The following is a 17,317-nucleotide window of genomic DNA, read 5'->3' on the forward strand; positions in this document are numbered from 1 at the left end:
GTTATCCTCCATATTCAGAACATTCTCAAGCTGAGATACAAGGCCGAAAAAACCTGGTGTTTTGCTTTGGGAGAGTTATATTCACAGCCATTGATAACTCTTAATTAAAAACTGAAACGTACCCTGAGAATAAGGTGTTTTAATTCATCATCTGATAGAAAAGCAGGCTTATAGTTTGCTTCTGTATATGGGTTTGCAGCACCTAAAGAAAAAAAAAAAACAAAACACCAAACAATACCCATGTCACAAACTTAACAATACATACTTAGAACTAGCAATTTTCCTTTGGCTCCTTCTTACACTGTTACTCACTGCAGGTGTTCTTGAAAATGAAAGTTGTTTTCTGGTTTTGATTTAACATGAGCTCTGTTGGTATTAACTTAAAAAAGGATGAAACTTTTTTGCTTAAGCACAAATACTGTGTTATGTAGTAATGCAAATGGAATGCCTTCTGAGATCTAAGTGTTCCTTGACATATTTTTTAACGCAAATGGTGTCCTTAATTTATGGTCCTGCCTCAGAATTGGGGTGTGGATTAAAAAAGATATTAAAGAATAAAAACCTTCAAGCTATTTCTTCTCTTTATAATTTATAAAGTGACAAGGTCACATAAACAGTCACTTAGGAACTTTACAAATCAGTTCTCTCATTCCATGCCAAAGTCAAAAAACAGCATCAGAACATCATCTCGCAATGTCAAAAGCCCAAAATTACTAACAAATGAGGCAGCTGCTTAATAAAGAGTAATTCTTCTCATTCTATTCTCTTCATAAAGACAAAAGTCAAATTAGGAACCACTGAAGTGCTATGAAGTACTAACCTGATCAAATGCAAGTGGCAGAAAAAGTGAAACCTTTCAAAACGCTAGGATAAATGATCGGAAGACACCAATTCTCCTAGAAACTAGAACTGTGACTCTTTAAATTAGCTGCATCACTATCTTTTCTCAGGGGCGTATTTCTTGAAGGCTTAAGCTTTCATCACTGATTGTGCCCAAGCACTGATGCACTCTTTTGTGAAGCTTTAGGACATACAGGAATTTGCAACAACCCAAAATCTTCCAAACCTGCATGCTTCCCTTTAGGTTCTTCAACAGAAACTCGTTAGAGACTAGAATTGACTTTTCAAAGTACTCTCCCTCCTTTCACACAGAGCTAAAGGTATGAACACAAAACCTGAGAAGTCCTGTAGGAATATTACTTACACCTAAAATCTAACCTCTCTGTCCAACAGGTTTTACACACTGCCTGCTTAAGAGCACTGCCCAAGAACACTGCTTGGTGCTACAGCCGATCCAGCCACTCCAGCCCTTTGCTCCCTCCCTCCTCCAGCCTCCACTGCCTTTCTATCATTGCATCTAGCAACGGTGCTCAATCATGTCAGAGGATGTCAAATTATTCTTTTCTCACCCACAAGTTTTCCCAGTCAGATCAGGATATTACACCATGAACCAGTAAGCTATAACCAAATATGCTGCATCATTGCTAAGAAAAGGAGAGAAGTCCTCTCAAAGTGTATTAACTTACTCTTTTGGCAAAAGGGCAAGAAAGGGAGAGAAGAAGTATGGCTTTGGGGAAATCCCATTCTGCCACTCTCCTACAGTCCTGCCCACCCACCCCCCTCCACCCACCCCACCCCCACCCCCAGTCAACTTACCACGTAGTGTTTTCATGTGCTGGACAGCCATCCTCAAGACAGTGAGTTTATCTAGCTTTCGAGACATAGCGTTGCACGTTGGTACCAAAGATGCCAGTTCATCTATAAAACTGTTCATTTTATCTCTACGCCTTTTTTCAATTTGACTATGAGCCTCCCTAGAAGAGTAAGGCGGTACAGAAAAAGGGAGAGGCATGAGAAAATAAATTGCATTAAAACCCACAAATATATATATATTGCATTAAAACCCACAAATATAACCTCCTGATAATTAAGTTACCCTTTTATCCTTGTGAAAACTACATCTACATACAGAATTCTTCAATCATTTTATGTTCATTATTTGGATGAGTAACACAAACAATAGGCAAAGCTGCAGCACATGGTTCTGATTTAGCAGAACACACATACAGTGTGGGCCATACAGTACACTGAATCCTCAGTTCCAAAACAATCCACTAAACGGTACAAAATTATCTTGAGATTTCTACTGTTGTACGCCACTTTTGTTCTTAGAATATACACTGAAATGTAACTGGAATCAGAAAGGTCACAGATAAGCAAATTCCAGTATTTATGTAAACACTGAATAAAGCATTCAATTAAGAATTTGTGATCAGTATACTATATGAATGTACTAAATATTTAAAACTACCTTTTGCTGTGGCAATGTAAGCCTCCTACTCATCCTACAGCTTTCCACTTGAAGTATTTGAGATACCTCTGAACTAAAGTCTTCCTCACCAGGAAAAACAATGATGAACACTAAATGATTTAAGTTTTGTTTTATATTTTCCCGGTATCAAAGAGTCACTGTTAACAGTTTCACAGCCCACTACTGAGTTTGAAATAAACAAGATGAAGAATATAACATAATCAGAAACATAGAGACTTCAATTTCAACATTAACGAAGTGACTAAAACCAAGTTACCTACCAATTGGTATCTGCACAAAACTATGCAGTTTATACAGGCAAAAGGTTAACAGTGCAAATATATAGAAAAGCAAGAGAAGGTCAAAGCTGGAAAAAATGATTCTTAGGATAAGAAATATGTAAATATGTAAATATTTCACATAGGCAAAAAGGCAAGAGATAATTCTTTTCAGTATACTTGTTTTAGAGTATTACCTTGCATTTTTTATTCTGCCTTGTTGGTCTGTATACTCCAATCTGTTGAGAAACAGTATCACAAAGTTACAGTGTGGAAACCACTAAACCCAATTATTTTAACGTATCTTACATACTACTGATCCTCACAAAAATCAGGGGGGGGTTAATTTGAACATTTATTTAACCTTTCCTCAGAGAAGATAATTATTTATAATATCGTGGCTCAAAGTATTGGGGGTTTTTTTGTTTGTCTGTTTTAATTTGTTCAACAATCTTAAGCCTTTGTCCCAGCAAAGAAACAATTTGGGACACATGACTACAGTGACACTGAAAACACGTATCTACACACAGGATCCTATGTCAGTACTGTGGAACTAACACTTTAGCGACATCAACAGTACCTTCCATGTTGGTCATCTTTATCTGTATCCATACCTTCCCTGCAGAAACAGAATAAAGCAATATATCACAAATTAAGCAGGATTAGCAAAACTTATCAGCTTATCATAAAATTAGAATAAAGTATTCCTGTCATCTTTAAATCATAAACACAAAAATAGGAATATAAAAGTGAGAACCTGGAAGGACTAAAGAATTTGTGTGGGTTTTGCAATATTAAAACATTTTCTTAAATTAGTTGTGTCTCCTTCGGAGCTAATAAAACTTCACAGTTCGATGTGTTTGACAGTAAAACATGCTGCAGTTCAAAGCTATCATCTGTTATAAAAATGTTTTTAGTTAACTGGGATGGGGGGGGGGGGTAAGATGTATCAATGTAGATATTTTTTCATGCCTTCATCAGAAACAGGGCTACTAACTTGCGTTTACTAGAGTTAAAAGGTCAACCACAGGCAGTTAAAGTGCCTAGCATATAATTCATAAATTGTCCTAATTACTTTGTGCAGATGCCTGTGTGCTCTACACTTAGGTTGCCTTATGGCAGCCAGCCAGTTTTGGAGTAGGAGATGGTAATAATTTAGACCAACAAAACATTAAGATGACCAAACGCATGGACAGAAGGAAAGACTATGACAAGCACATTTGAAATTAGCGTCAACTACCACTGTAGATACATGGCTTTTGTCTCAACATGACAAAAAAAAAAAGAAAAAAAAGGAGGCATAAAGAATAGAAAGGATCCCTCCCCCCCCCCCCCCCCCTTACATTTTAATACTGTAACCATAGGTACAGAAATAAGGAGAGGAAAGTACAAGTCTTCACAGCCATATCTGGCAAAAAAAGTTGAATGCCTAAGACTACAGTGTTGGTAAATAACAGGAAGAAAATGTTTTGATATACATAAATCTGTACAACTGTGTTTAAACAGCCACCTTTAGGCCTAGCTTATTCTGGTTTAATTCCTACCTGGAAATTTAAAGTAAGTGGGAGGGAAAACACCAAACATCTTTTTCAAGTGAAATCAATTATTAAAATATTTATACTTACTCAAAAGGAAAGCCATCAAGTCTGAAAAAAAAAAGGAAAAATAAAGTATACCACATATAGAAAATAAGAACATCTTGCATTTTCTGCTGAAGTTCTCAAGCTAATTTATATTCTTATTTGAAATAAAAAGCACAACGAAAACAAGACAATAGCAGTGAACACATTCTGAGGAAACAAACTTGTTCAAATTCATCTGCTTTCTGAAAGAATAATTCTGCTTTTTAAGAAAAGATAGCATAGTTCATTACACTTAATGTGAAAAACTAGTAAAACAACTAACCTAAATTATGTTATGCAAATCACTGAGATATTGTTTCATCTTCAGAAATGAAAGATCTGTGCTTTATGCATGTTGCCCTTGTGGTTAGATAAATGGGATTTCAGAGGACTCTAAGGTCAGAAATAAAAATAAAAATAAAATGAAGTATCTCATGTTTCTCAGTCTTTGATTCTGCCCAGCAGGACAGATAAACATTTTCTTTTAGTCAGTATTAAAGTCCTAATTCTGAACTTTATACAGACTTTATCATATCATAAAGAAAATTACGCAGAATTTCTACATGCAAGCTAATTGTTGGCATCACTTCAAGACTGTAAAGTGACCTGAAATACCACTGAGCTTTGTTAAGAGGCTGTTTTATAAAAGCCTTAGGAAAAGTCTTCTCATATTAGCCATTAACATACCAGTTATTCCTGTTCAACGTGAGACATTAGCTTTCCCAAAAATAAACATGGTAGTCTTTCATATATTATTCATGGCACTTCTATATCAATTATCTTTGCAATTGGTTTTTAAAAGAAGCTTGAATAACGCGAAAGGTTTTCTTCATCTCTCAATTTGCACATTTTGAGTTACTGTCTTAGGCAATAGCTCAACGCACTTCTGATGCTCACAAAGAAAGAGCACGCAGGTCTGTAACAGGACTTGGAAACAGAAACGAGGCATCGGTTTCCCACTTGTGATGCCACCTTTAGCTACGGGATTGCTTGTAACAAAATTCTTTTTAGCCTTAGAAAAACCCTGAAAGTAAAAAAAATTCTAGAAGGGGTATAAGGTAAGTTATAAACGCTTCAGGATAGTTCACTTTCTTATCTTACATTATTTCAACTGAAAACACTACTCCCAAGAAAAAAATTAACTGTTTATAGACCTGTACATGAAATCTTGGATTCTGGCGTTTGACTAAAACAGCCTGTAGTGGCAAATGGACAACCTTCGCTGAAGTGACAGCGAAAGGTTGACAGGAATTTTCCGGGAAAAGTGGCAGGAGAAAGAACTGACAAGAAGCTGGTGTGGAGAGCTGAAAGCACAGCTGATCCACATGCCTGCTTGTACACGTGGTGAACAAAGAACCACGCTAGAACAGCCAGGCTCTGCCTTCCTTATTCCCTGCCTTCATGGGTAAATGAAGCTGGACACTGACAATTTATATAAAAAAAAAATTGTTATCAGGCAGCAAAAGCTGAACAGTAGCATTTCTGAACATTTATCAATATGTACGTACATAAGGAAGGATCAAGGAAGTCTACCTCAAGTTCTGTTTTAAAATAGGAATATTTACTAGCCACCGTTTCCTCTGCAACACAACATGAACTGTGGTATGACGACAGCTGTTGTAAACTTACTTTACTTAGTACTCAAGGAAACAGTATTATACGTATTTTTTAGAAAAGCACAACCTAAAGGGCAGAACTTACAAGAGCAAGCTGCCTTTTGGAAAAGAGGACTTGAGCAATGCTTCCTACCCAGAAGAATAAAGATGGAGAAATCCTTTCTAGAGAAGAGGAAGTTGGTAAGATTGAGACTGTTCGCTGAATTTTGTAGTAGTCAATTCAACTAGAGGGACTCATACTTCTCAGGAAGACTAAATGCCTACTAGAGGGGGGGTACATATGCAGTATGTCCATAGTCTTTAAACAGTACTTAAAGTTTTATGTCTAACTTCTCCTAGAAATACATCCTACGCACAGGGAACCTAATTCTTGTCATGCTCAGCATGCGTTACAAATTCTACCCCTCCCTGCAAGAACTGCCAACGATCCAAAGGCCCACAACAATAAAAATCATGCCGAGTTACATAAAAATGGACTATGTAGCTGTATTAACAACGATGGGACCCATTCCCAAGTTAACCTGCAGCTACTAGGCTTTGTAACATTGCAACACACTTGAGGTTTGCACAAGGACTTAAGAATAAGTAGGTTGATCTTGGTGTACCTAGTGCAGAGGTTATTACACATTTGGAAATCTAGCAAACTTTACTACAACCTTCACTATTCTAAAGTTGAGTTGATGTGATTTTTTTTTTCTATTTCAAATACCTGTCTCAGGAGAGAGAAGCTGTGGCTGGGATAGTGCTTCTGAGCACTTATTAGCCAGCTTCCCTTAAAGAGAAGCAGCTTTCTTGAACAAAGCCACATTCTACCACCAATTCAGAAGAAACCGGATTTTTATTTTGTCAGGAATAACAGCCTGTTATTCCTAATCGAGGACCAATACAAGACTGAATCAGTTGATGAAATCAAAGGCAGATCTACTGCCTCAAACCTGAGACTATTCAGATCCACACTCAACTGGGAGACCAAAATAGCACTGTCAAGCAAAGGTTGGCAGCACACTGACAGGAAGTGACTAAAAAAGGCAAAAAAAAAGGTGAAAAAAAGGAACTACTCCCAGTTTTGCTTCTGCTTTTTAATGAATTTATTATCTTCCCTCCTGCCAGCTGACACTTTTTCCTATGTAAATGGTCAATATAATCACCCTTCACACCGTACATTTCAACAGTATTAATTTTCCCCCCCTTACCAGCCAAGGGTTTCTTTGCTCAGCCTCCCCCCATCTGATAGCCCTCAATTCTAGCTGCACATAGATGAAGGCTTTCTTTTTATTATTTAGTAATGAACTTTCCTTTTAGTGCATAGTAGCTTTTTTCTTTATTAAAATCTTGACAACAGGTTGTCAAGAAAAGGTTATTTAGAAATTGCTAGAAGTATTTCTATCATCTCCCCCACTGTATTGTTGTGTTACAACCTCTTTTAGCAGTGTTAAATTAAGAGAAATCCAACTTACTGATAATCGGTAGAGCTTCCCTTTCGTTTCCTATTACAATCCATTCCCGAAGTGCTAAGGGAACTGGAAATCAAGTCAGCAGGGTCTGGTGACATAAAGTCACTAATTGTAGAAGATATGTCCATCCTTTGGTCTGCCATTGGATTGTCTAACATTAGGGGGGAAAAAAAATATTGAAAAACCTCCCCACCAACCCAAAAAACATTGCATTAATAGAAGCAGAAACATACATATTTTTGATCATAACAAAAACAACAAAAAGATCAGATCTCCAACATAGTGTTCTTTAAAACTGCCAGAATCACAATTCTATTATTTCCTTTTGCTGTAAAGCAGATAAAAGGCAATTTCTCCTTTTCCAGTTACTGGTGTATTGAATCTTGCACACAAACCATGACCATTCTCAAAATACGCTACTGAACACAACTGTTTTTCAGGAATTGTCAACATTATCTTTATCAAAGCCAGGTTTACACTTATGTTAACTGGCCAGCCAACGAACATACCTAACGTAAACAACAGGGTAAGTTCTGTCTGTCTTTCGCTGAGTGGGAACACGAGTTCTAGTATGTCTCTCCATTTGAAGATTACACTATCGAAGTTCATAAGCTTTGAGAGTTCCAATTCCACTGAATTTCACAGAACAGAAATCAGAAGTTTTCCATAGAAAATCAGGTTAAACACACCCCTACCCACAGCAGATGACAAATAAAAAACTAATCACTCGATGGTCAAAGAAGACTAGTTAAAGGTACAAACTAATTTAATTAGCTTTTTCATCTAAAACATACACATCTTAATCCTCTAGACTGCCAAATAATTATACTGTTGAAAGAAACCCTGTGAAAAGGCCATTCATAACTAAATGGCATTAGCTGTGACACAGAAGAGCTTTTACCTGAAAGCCTGTCTTGGAAGCCTAGGTCCACCTGGGGAAAGATGATGATGCTCAGCCTGAAGCAGCTGATCACCTTAAAACTCTTCCATGCCTCATATTCTCTTAGTCAAGTACTTTCAAAAACCTGAATGGGAAAAAACCCAGCAAGGTTAAACACTTTCAAAACAAGTTTGTTTAGCACAATTGTTTTAGGCACAGTTTAAAACAGCAAATAGTCATTTTCTACTCAAGGACTGAATTTTAGTTTCCTCATAAAGCACAGAAGCTTTATCCATCACCAAAAGGCTTAGATGTTGGGATGTGCATCTCCAACAGCCCAAGCTTTGGAACAGAAGGAATCTCTTCAGCATCACGACCTTCTGGCCCTACATTTCACTCTTTGGTCTTGAACAAAATCACTCCGCTCACAAACAAAGATCAGATCTTAACACATTTGTTGTCAGATGTTACCAGAACGAGTCAAACCGCTGTTACAGTGCAAAGGACAAATCTTCATTTGCTTTATCCCTTCCCTTGCTGCTGCCTCACTATTAAGGTGGCCCTAGCAGTGAGACATTTGTGCTTGGCTTACTATTTTAGTTACCCTTGCAACAGTTGGTATTTTCAAAGGAAAGGCAGTTAAACATTGTTCTGTTCTGCAGGCTTCAAGTTTTTAAATAAAATCCACACCCCATACTGTAACTCAAGTCCTCAACTATGCCTCACAGCTACGCTGTAAACTTAGTGGTGCTCTGCAGGTGGATGTCCTTCCCTTCCAGACTTCTGTCACAAAACAACTTTTCCAGCCAAACTTACTATGCTAGACTTAGAAACAGTTTTAAGCCTGCCTGGTGCAAAAACCCTTTGAAAGCCTTTTGGATACACTGTTTTCTGGTTAATGCATCTGTGACATCACGACAACCTTTCTAACCTGTGACAGCAGAACTTCCCAATTACACAGATCGGCAAGCTCCTGTCACACTCAGAAGTCAATCAACCAGTATTGTGTCAACACGAACACACAACTGATTCCAGTGAATCACATACATGGACATGCGAGGAGTTATAAGCTACAGAAACCTCACAAAACTCTAAATCAACGGTATAATTTTATTCAGCTCTGCCAGAATATTCAGAACGTATAAACTTTCAAAAGTTTAAGTTACCTAAATTACTGATCTTGTTACAGTAATAAGAGTCAGGATCAACAGCTCTTAAATCTAAGATCAGGCAAGTCAGTGCCTTAATACCACCAACTTTTGAACAGAGGATCATTGTTGTTCTAGAAGCAGTGCTTCCAAATTGCGCTGAGGGCTCACCATCCGTATTAGCCGACAACTTCTCTATGGTCCTTTCTCAAAAATTAAAAGGCAGTCGGGTTACCTGCGAATATGTGGACACACCGGTACAAGTAAGTTATGAGGCCAGCTGACACCAAATGGTCACTGACAAAAGCTAAATCAGTACAAATTTAAGTCAAATTATAAACTGCCATTAAATCCATAATGACACTCTTTTTACAAGGCTTTCATTCACACTAATACAGTTACTTGTAGATCAAGCCTTAGTTTCTTCCTATATCAGCCTTTTCCTAGTTGGCTGCTTTGTCCCTCTTACTCAAAATAATCCAACAACTATAAACTCTGTAATGTTACTGTGGTTTATGAAATTACTGCAGCTTAATTTACAAAGCACCAATTAAACCACAGTCACTGACCGTTTCTTTGTGCTTGGTTCAGATCCAAAACCATTATCTTCAGTCTCAGTTGATGTGCAGAAGTTAGTTACAGCTGAACTTCATGTGGCCAGTGGCTAAGCCCTATGAGTTCAGTGATAAAAATTCTGTCACATCAACCTACCTACAATGCCTCTTTTTTTATGTTGCCCAATTACTCCGCATCCATGATTCAGTCTTGGAACCCAATATAAAACCCAAGCACTGTATAATGCACATACTAGAAACAAGTAATTTTTAAAATTTATGGTCCAACCACCTACAATTAACTTCAGAAGCTCCTGAGCGCCTCTATATGTGACCATAATTGTTGAACTTGCATTTTACTAAATATAATTTCATAGATCACTTACAATGACTTCAGATGGAAAGTTGTGATGAGCTGCAACTAAAAAAAAAAAAAAAAAAAAAAAAGAAAAAAGGGGGGAAAAACCCACACAGGGGTTTGTAAGTTTAACAGTCCTTTCCCTTTAAGAATGCCTGCCACAGTCAGCATTTTAGCTTAATAAGCAGAACACTGCATAAGTCACTAGTATGCTTCAATGAAAATAAAAATAAAAATAAAAATTGCTTTGTTGTTCATATTAACACAAAAATTCCAAAGCAGTTTTACAGCAAAAAAACTTCAAATCAAGTATCCATTCAACTGGGCTGCTATTTTAAGTTATAACCAAGCATCTACATTTGATAGATTCAAAGCAGCTATTTTAAGTGTCTTGACCATTTAAGCAGAACAAAATTACATAAACAGAATTCTCAATATTGGTTTTTTTGTCAAATATTGTCAGTATTTCACGTCAGCCCTTTTTCTACCGTGTCCCAAATGCTCAGCCCAATCCTAACCACCATAGCCCTACATTTTAGCATTACAGGAGTTAAGAATCACTCATGTCTCTTGAAATCAGGTTTAAAAGTTAAGAAAATGTCAACCCAATGATCAGAGCAAAAATCAGCATGCCCTGCTACAATAAACAGTGACCAGTTTAGAAACATGGTTTTTTGCAAGGCTTTCTTAAATTTCTGACAAATTGAGTATTTAACTATTTTTTCAGCCTCCAGCTATTAGCTGTTCAGTAGCTCAAAAAAGTCCTCTACGAGAAGGAACACAAAAGTTACCCATTTATATAAGCAAAGTTCAAATCTTCCATTTACGATGCCCAGGCTGTTGCCAAAGTGCCCCAAGGACCTACTTGAAAAAAATGCCGTGTAGCCTACTTCCTGATTAACTTCTCCTGTAGATGAGAATCAAATGATATGTTGTCATTGTATCACATGACAGTGTCTGTCCACAGCCTGTTTGGGACTCCTTCCTTCAGGATTCCCCTCCTTTGCACCCAATCTTTCTCCAATCCCTGTAACAAGGCTACTGAGACAGTAAAAACAAATCTTACTGTTCATCCCTTCAAAAAAAAAGTTAGATGACATGTGACTAGCTTAATCATGCAGCAAAGCTGATCACGAGTACATAAACACCTCTGAGCAAATCAAGGTCACAGCTAAAGTAGGTCAACTACGTCTGCCAACCACCCATCTGGAAGTCAAGACCTCTTTACACAAGCACCACCAGTTTCAGTTACCTCTAGGCAAGAGTCAACTCTCTGCAAGATACAAACATATTTATTGTAAAAGAAGTGCAATTCGTAACTTCATGAATCACACAAGCGTCTCGTATCGTAAAAGCACTATTTTGCAATGACAGAGGAAAACCGTGGTGTGGTTTCCTCAAGTAGCAATTGAAAAGACACTCATTGTCCCTCTGTGTAATGACTGAACCAAAAACAGCTACAAAAAGGAAATCATCTGCTTCCCTTCGCAGCAGTACTCCATCTCCAAAGTTAACTACCACAGTACAAACTAGCAGGAAAACAGAAGGATTATTTCTCTTTGCTCCCTGTGTATCTTCGCAAGGTGGTGTAGATGTGTGGCTCTGGACACGTGCACACTCAGTAATGGTGAGAGTTTCTGCTCAAGGGCTGCTGGCGTCCCTCTGATGATTTCAAGATGGGTACTGGCACACACGGGCATGGCTGCTGGAAGTAACAAGCAGATCCTACATCAGAATCTTCAGTATGAAATTCTCTGTAGGAGTCAAAGGAAGATCTCAGAACTAAAGCAGTGGTATTTTCCTTTTCCTTCAGTACTTAATGAGCAGCTGTCAGAATGCTTCATATTTCCCTGATATATGGACGCCGTTTTGTTTTAATGGCACCTCTCTGTTCCTTGAAGTCCGTAACGCTATTTGCAAGAACTCTCTGTACTGCCAGAAGATAGAAAGCCCTGTGGCTCTCGTACATGCAGATGCACCTCACCCTCTGGAACAAAGAAGTGCTTTTACCCTGGTTTGCTTGTTGAGGTCATCCTTTTACCACTCACCATCCGCATGTTCGCCAACCTCTGGCAGCCTGCGACCCACATCTGGGTTTGGAACTCTTCCAGACCCAAGCTCTTAGCAAGATCAGTAGCTCGTGTTTTGATCCCGTCCTTAACCACACACAAAGAGCAGCAGCGACCCAACAGCTTCCTGCACCTCTCATCTCGGCGGCTGCGGCTACCCAGCCCCTCGCAACAGGGCGCAAGCATCCCCCTACCCTGGGGAAGGCAGAGACACAGCCTTCAGCTGTTCAAGCGACTGACCATCCCAAAAGTGCTCCCCAGCCTTCCTAAGGAAAAAGTAGCCAGCTGGAGGGAAGCAGCCCATGAATTGAAACCAGCCACAAAGCTACAAGATGAACCATTTTGACATGGGGGGGGGGGTGGGGGGAGGGAAATTCTCCAATAAACAGAAGAAAAACTCCACATGCACACAGAACACCCTTCAGCTCCAGGAAGTTAAAGGCATTTTCTCAATAGATCAATATACTGTCCACACACACTCCGCCAGCAAACCCAATTCTGTTCATTGCTAGCATCTCTGAGAAAAGACAGAACAAGTCATATCCTGGCATCACCTCACAGGAGTTTTCCAGACTGTCATAGCGATAATCGAGCCACAGGAAAATATTCTGAATTTCACCCTGTTCACAGATCACTCAAGACTTCCAGTTCAGGGCCTCAGATCCCATCTCTCCTTGCTTAAAAGGGGAAACACTTAAAACTTTTACTTCTGGCTATTTTAACAAAGGACTTCTCTGTTGCTCCAAAACCCGGAATAAGTGGTAGCTAAAATAACTTTCTCTTGCAGTGGGGAGCTCTGAACTAGACCCAGGAGCACAGAAGTGCCTGACCAGTGCTCAGGGAAGGGGAAGGATCTTTGTCCTCAGCCTGCTGGCAACACTGCTCCTAATGCAACCCAGGAGGCTGCTGGTTGTCTTTGCTGCAAGGGCAGCACTGCTGGCTCAGGGACCCCCAACATCTTTTCTGCCAAGCTGTTTTCCAGCTGGTCAGCCCCTAGTCTGTACTGGGGCATGGGGTGTTTCCTCTCCAGGTGCAGGACTTGGCATTTCCCTTTGCTGAATTTCATAAGGCTCTTCATGCGGTTCTTGTTGAGAGTTTTCTCTGGCCTGTAGAGATCCCTGTGGCTAGCAGCACACCCGTACGTGGTCTATCCATCACTCCCTCCCTGTTTTGCATTGTCTGCATCTCCAAGTATGAAGCTTCAGACAGCATGGTAAGATAGGAAAAGAGGTTGGTTCTTGAAGGAGAGCCAAACACATTTAACCCCCCCAAAAAACCCAATCTCATGTTCTTCTCTCAGTGAAGCAGAAAAATGTCTGTTTCAAGGCTGGTGTAGTCCCATGACAAGGCCTCATGGACAGAGGTACGGACCATCTTCACAGCAGAGAATGAAAACTGGAACAAAAGCAAAGTCAACCCATCCCACTTCCAGGAATCAAACCTATTTAGACTGAAAGTCTGTGCTATGCATGAAGTATTTCCCTCCCTAGTAGGGGACTGGTACATAGCCCTGCTGATACAGTCTAAAGTCTAGCATACATACACTGGGTCTGGAGACCGTATCATCAGCAGCAGCATCCTGACTAATCAGTTGACCTTCAGACACAGATTTTTGTTTCCTCTCACACCCCTCTACCTATACAGCAAATCCCAGTTAAAAAGTCTTTTCAACAAAGCTTGCTAGTTTGCAACCATTACTGAAAGCTTGATCTAGTATAAGCTTCTCATCAGCCAAGATTAGACTCTTTGAGCTCTTATTCTTTGAAGTAAGCTTATGTTGGCCTGTTCAAATATTTCATTTTGGACAACCATCAAAAGGAAACGTCACAAGGGAACTAACCAAGCCCTTGTAAAAAGGTGGCGATGCACGCTCTTGGAAATGAGCACTAACACACTGCTGTTACCGAAGGAACTTGCCCTGCTTCAATAATCAATCCTCCAGCACATGTACTCCTTAGGTTTCCAGAAACTGCCTCCACAAAGAAAACAAAATGGACCTGCCTTTCTTGGAAGACCAGGTTTCAAGGGATTGCTGCAGGACACCTAAGAAACATGGCTATTGCCTACACATGAAGCAAACTACAGCCTCCTGGAAACAACAAGTACTGGTCCTCACATCACTAGACACCGAGTATAACTGTAACAGTGCCGAAGGAATTCCTACACTCAGCCACAGTGGCCAGAATGAGATTAACCAGTTCAGGCACCTCTGCTTTGAGCAGGAACCAGTGAATTCTGCCTCAGAGTGCTGCAAATATTTTACTGGGTGCCTTATAACATTTTACAGACACACAGAGATCTCCACAAGTATTCTAGGAAGACATTTTTGGATTTCCTCTCAAATGTCAAGATGGATATTTTAAGGAGGCTTTTACAAAAAAGTATTGCTGTAATACAAAATCTGTAAAATAACAGCTGATCTCCTACAAAGAGTAGACAAATTAAACTAAGAATTCAATTAGCACACTCCTTTGTGCCTCTGGATCCCTTATTTTAACAGGTCCTGCTGATCAAAACCATCCAGTTTTATTTCATTGGAAATGAATACAGCTGAAATGGAATAAAAATCAGTTACTCTGAGAAGAACTGCTCATAAGAAAAGGACTAAGCTCAATATCACAAGTGTTTTAATTATTAAAAAAAAACACCAAACACAGCAACAAAAATACCCCAAAATTCAAAACTTAAAGACAGCGCTACAGACATTTCGTTGAGCACAGCACCCCAGAATTTGTGCAGTGGAAGTTACAGAACAAAACAATTGTATTTTACATTTAAAAATAGGGTCCGCCAATGCTAAAAGCAGGTAAAGTAAGTTCACAAAAACTATGTTACGATGTAGTATTTAATATTCATTTATTCCAGTCTCTCAGAAGACACTGTGCATGTGTGGGAAGGAACCAGGTATTATATTTTCAACAGTGGGGAGGGTAGGAAGACTTAAAAATTAACAGACAACAGAAACTTTTAAGTCCTTTGGGCCAGAACTATAATTCTACTCATTTAACTCCAAAATCAATTACTCTTAGCAATGACAGACCCATACACAGTTAAAGTGGAAAACAACAACAAGAAAGTCTACTCCCTCAATTACTGAAACAAACTTAGTTGAAGTTCTCAAACCGAGTTTCCAAGGCAGGTCCAGCCTCCAACTTGTGAAGGATGTACTGTTCCACAACCACTGACTGCAATCCTTGTTCATCAATCCTAAGCCATCCAAAGGATCGGGGGGTGGTGGTGGTGGTGGTGGTGTAGGGTGTGTGTATGTGAAAGAGAGGGAAATCCATCCTGCCATACGGGTAAATCAATTATCCAGCATTAACACGTTTTAAGTAAAAGCTTAATCAAAGGTACTGTTGACTTCTTTAGTAGCTTATATATTTCCAGCATGCTTTGATCAGAGACCTTAAAAAACCACAAGAACCCCACAAAACAACAAAAACCCTCTCAACTGAGGCGGCAGTGGTTCTGTGAAGCATCCCAGGTTGTACACAACACTTCTGTCAACAAAGTAAAATGTCTTACCTTGTACTGCACTTCAGAGTCAACTTCAAAGCAAAAATTTTTAGAAAACTAGAAATTTATCCCTAAGAGGACTGTACACAACCTGGACTGACATTTCCAGAGCAGGAGAAGCATACAAGATAACAAGTAGGTAAGCTACTTAATTCACTTCTCATGTTTACACAAACAGTGGGAATTTACACATCGCTGCATCTTTAACTCACAACTGGGAATGCCTACCTTGTGCACTTGCAGTCTAAAAGATGCAGCTTTCTGTTTCAAGATTTCACCTGACTCCTAAATATCAGCACTAGTTTATAGCAGATGGATGCTTTAGATACAAGTTTTCAGGATATCTTAACCCTTCAATTATCCATACTGAACAAGCTAAGCTTCATGCATTTAAATATGCATCTTATAATTTGGGGCTTACAAATAAATACCCCAAACCCCAACTGTTCATTGTAAGTATTATTACAACTGCGATATGCTCTGGGCAAGCTTAATTTTCTTACTGTAGCTAAGGGAAGCCCCTGTATCCTCACAATTTAGCAAATCTTCTTTCTGTAGTTCATGATCTCCAAGGTTGTCTTTCAGCGGCAGGAAGGTAAAATCCTCTCACAAGCTAAGAAATGCATCTTCTAAAAGGCATCAGTATGAAATACCAGCCTCCTAAACACTTCCTCATTTACCTCAAAGGCAGAAGCTGTATGTCACATGAATGTGTAGTACTTATCCAATTCTAGGATTTCTTCCTCAAGCTTACAGCTACTGCTTGTGCTTTAATATAACTTGCAATAGGATGTCTTGATTTAAAGGTTTCAAGTGAGAACAAGCTGTAAGTCAATCCACTTTTCCCACTGGCAAAGCACTACGTTAGTACTCCATTAGTTACTCCAGCATCCAGTCACCAAATCCTTCTGTGCTTTTGTCAGGTTTTCATTTTCTTTTTCCCTCCTCATCCTACAGCATTACAGGCACCAAAGCTCTGGCATGACTAATACCACCCAAGTAACAATACCTCACTTGACTTTTTAAAGTTTATACATTCGGAGATGCTGGCCATTTTTCAGTTTCACAGGTTGAGCCACTACTTTTAGTCTTTGAAGTACATTTATTAAGGTGACAAAAGCTAATTTCACACATTTTCTTTTGGGTTAAATCACTCCGTCCAAATACTGTTAGACATACTGCATACAGCTGATTCTGTTTTCCAGTCACATTATTACTACAAACAAACTCAAACGCCTTTGGCATGTGAGAGACCTTTCATGCAGAGATCTATCACCAAACAACTAAAGCCTTCATATCTGCAGGGAACAAAGCATAGCAACAAAAGGGGAAAAAACCATCACAAAAAGGAGTGTAGACACAGGTGGTTGTATTTATACCTTTTACTTTCATTCCCAGTTTTTGCACGCTCCCTCTAGTCCTGCTAAATTCCATCTCTGGCTGGGAGAAGCCAACCCTGCTGTCGGCACTCTGCCAGCCAAACAAAGAAAAGTCAACAGGCTGTCAGTTTC

At 39.2% G+C, this 17,317-nt stretch overlaps 1 protein-coding gene across 4 annotated transcripts in view; it reads right to left on the bottom strand.

The window, feature by feature from the left end:
* The window catches only part of BMAL1 (basic helix-loop-helix ARNT like 1), a 53,298-nt gene that overhangs the window by 18,813 nt on the left and 17,168 nt on the right, over positions 1–17,317 (bottom strand). For 3 of the 4 annotated variants that reach the window (XM_055721777.1, XM_055721776.1, XM_055721775.1), the window contains exons 2-8: positions 8,183–8,306; positions 7,285–7,432; positions 4,215–4,235; positions 3,170–3,208; positions 2,787–2,828; positions 1,657–1,814; positions 123–202 (exon numbers count right to left, since the gene is read on the bottom strand). In XM_055721777.1, the coding sequence (XP_055577752.1) occupies positions 123–202; positions 1,657–1,814; positions 2,787–2,828; positions 3,170–3,208; positions 4,215–4,235; positions 7,285–7,424 (480 nt within the window). In that variant the 5' untranslated portion in view covers positions 7,425–7,432; positions 8,183–8,306. Of the gene's footprint in view, positions 1–122; positions 203–1,656; positions 1,815–2,786; positions 2,829–3,169; positions 3,209–4,214; positions 4,236–4,494; positions 4,605–7,284; positions 7,433–8,182; positions 8,307–17,317 lie in introns of those variants that run through there. The other variant, XM_055721778.1, reaches the window with a different exon arrangement.

Source organism: Falco cherrug, chromosome 10 (genome assembly GCF_023634085.1).
Source record: "Falco cherrug isolate bFalChe1 chromosome 10, bFalChe1.pri, whole genome shotgun sequence".
In the NCBI taxonomy this organism is placed as follows: Eukaryota; Metazoa; Chordata; class Aves; order Falconiformes; family Falconidae; genus Falco; species Falco cherrug.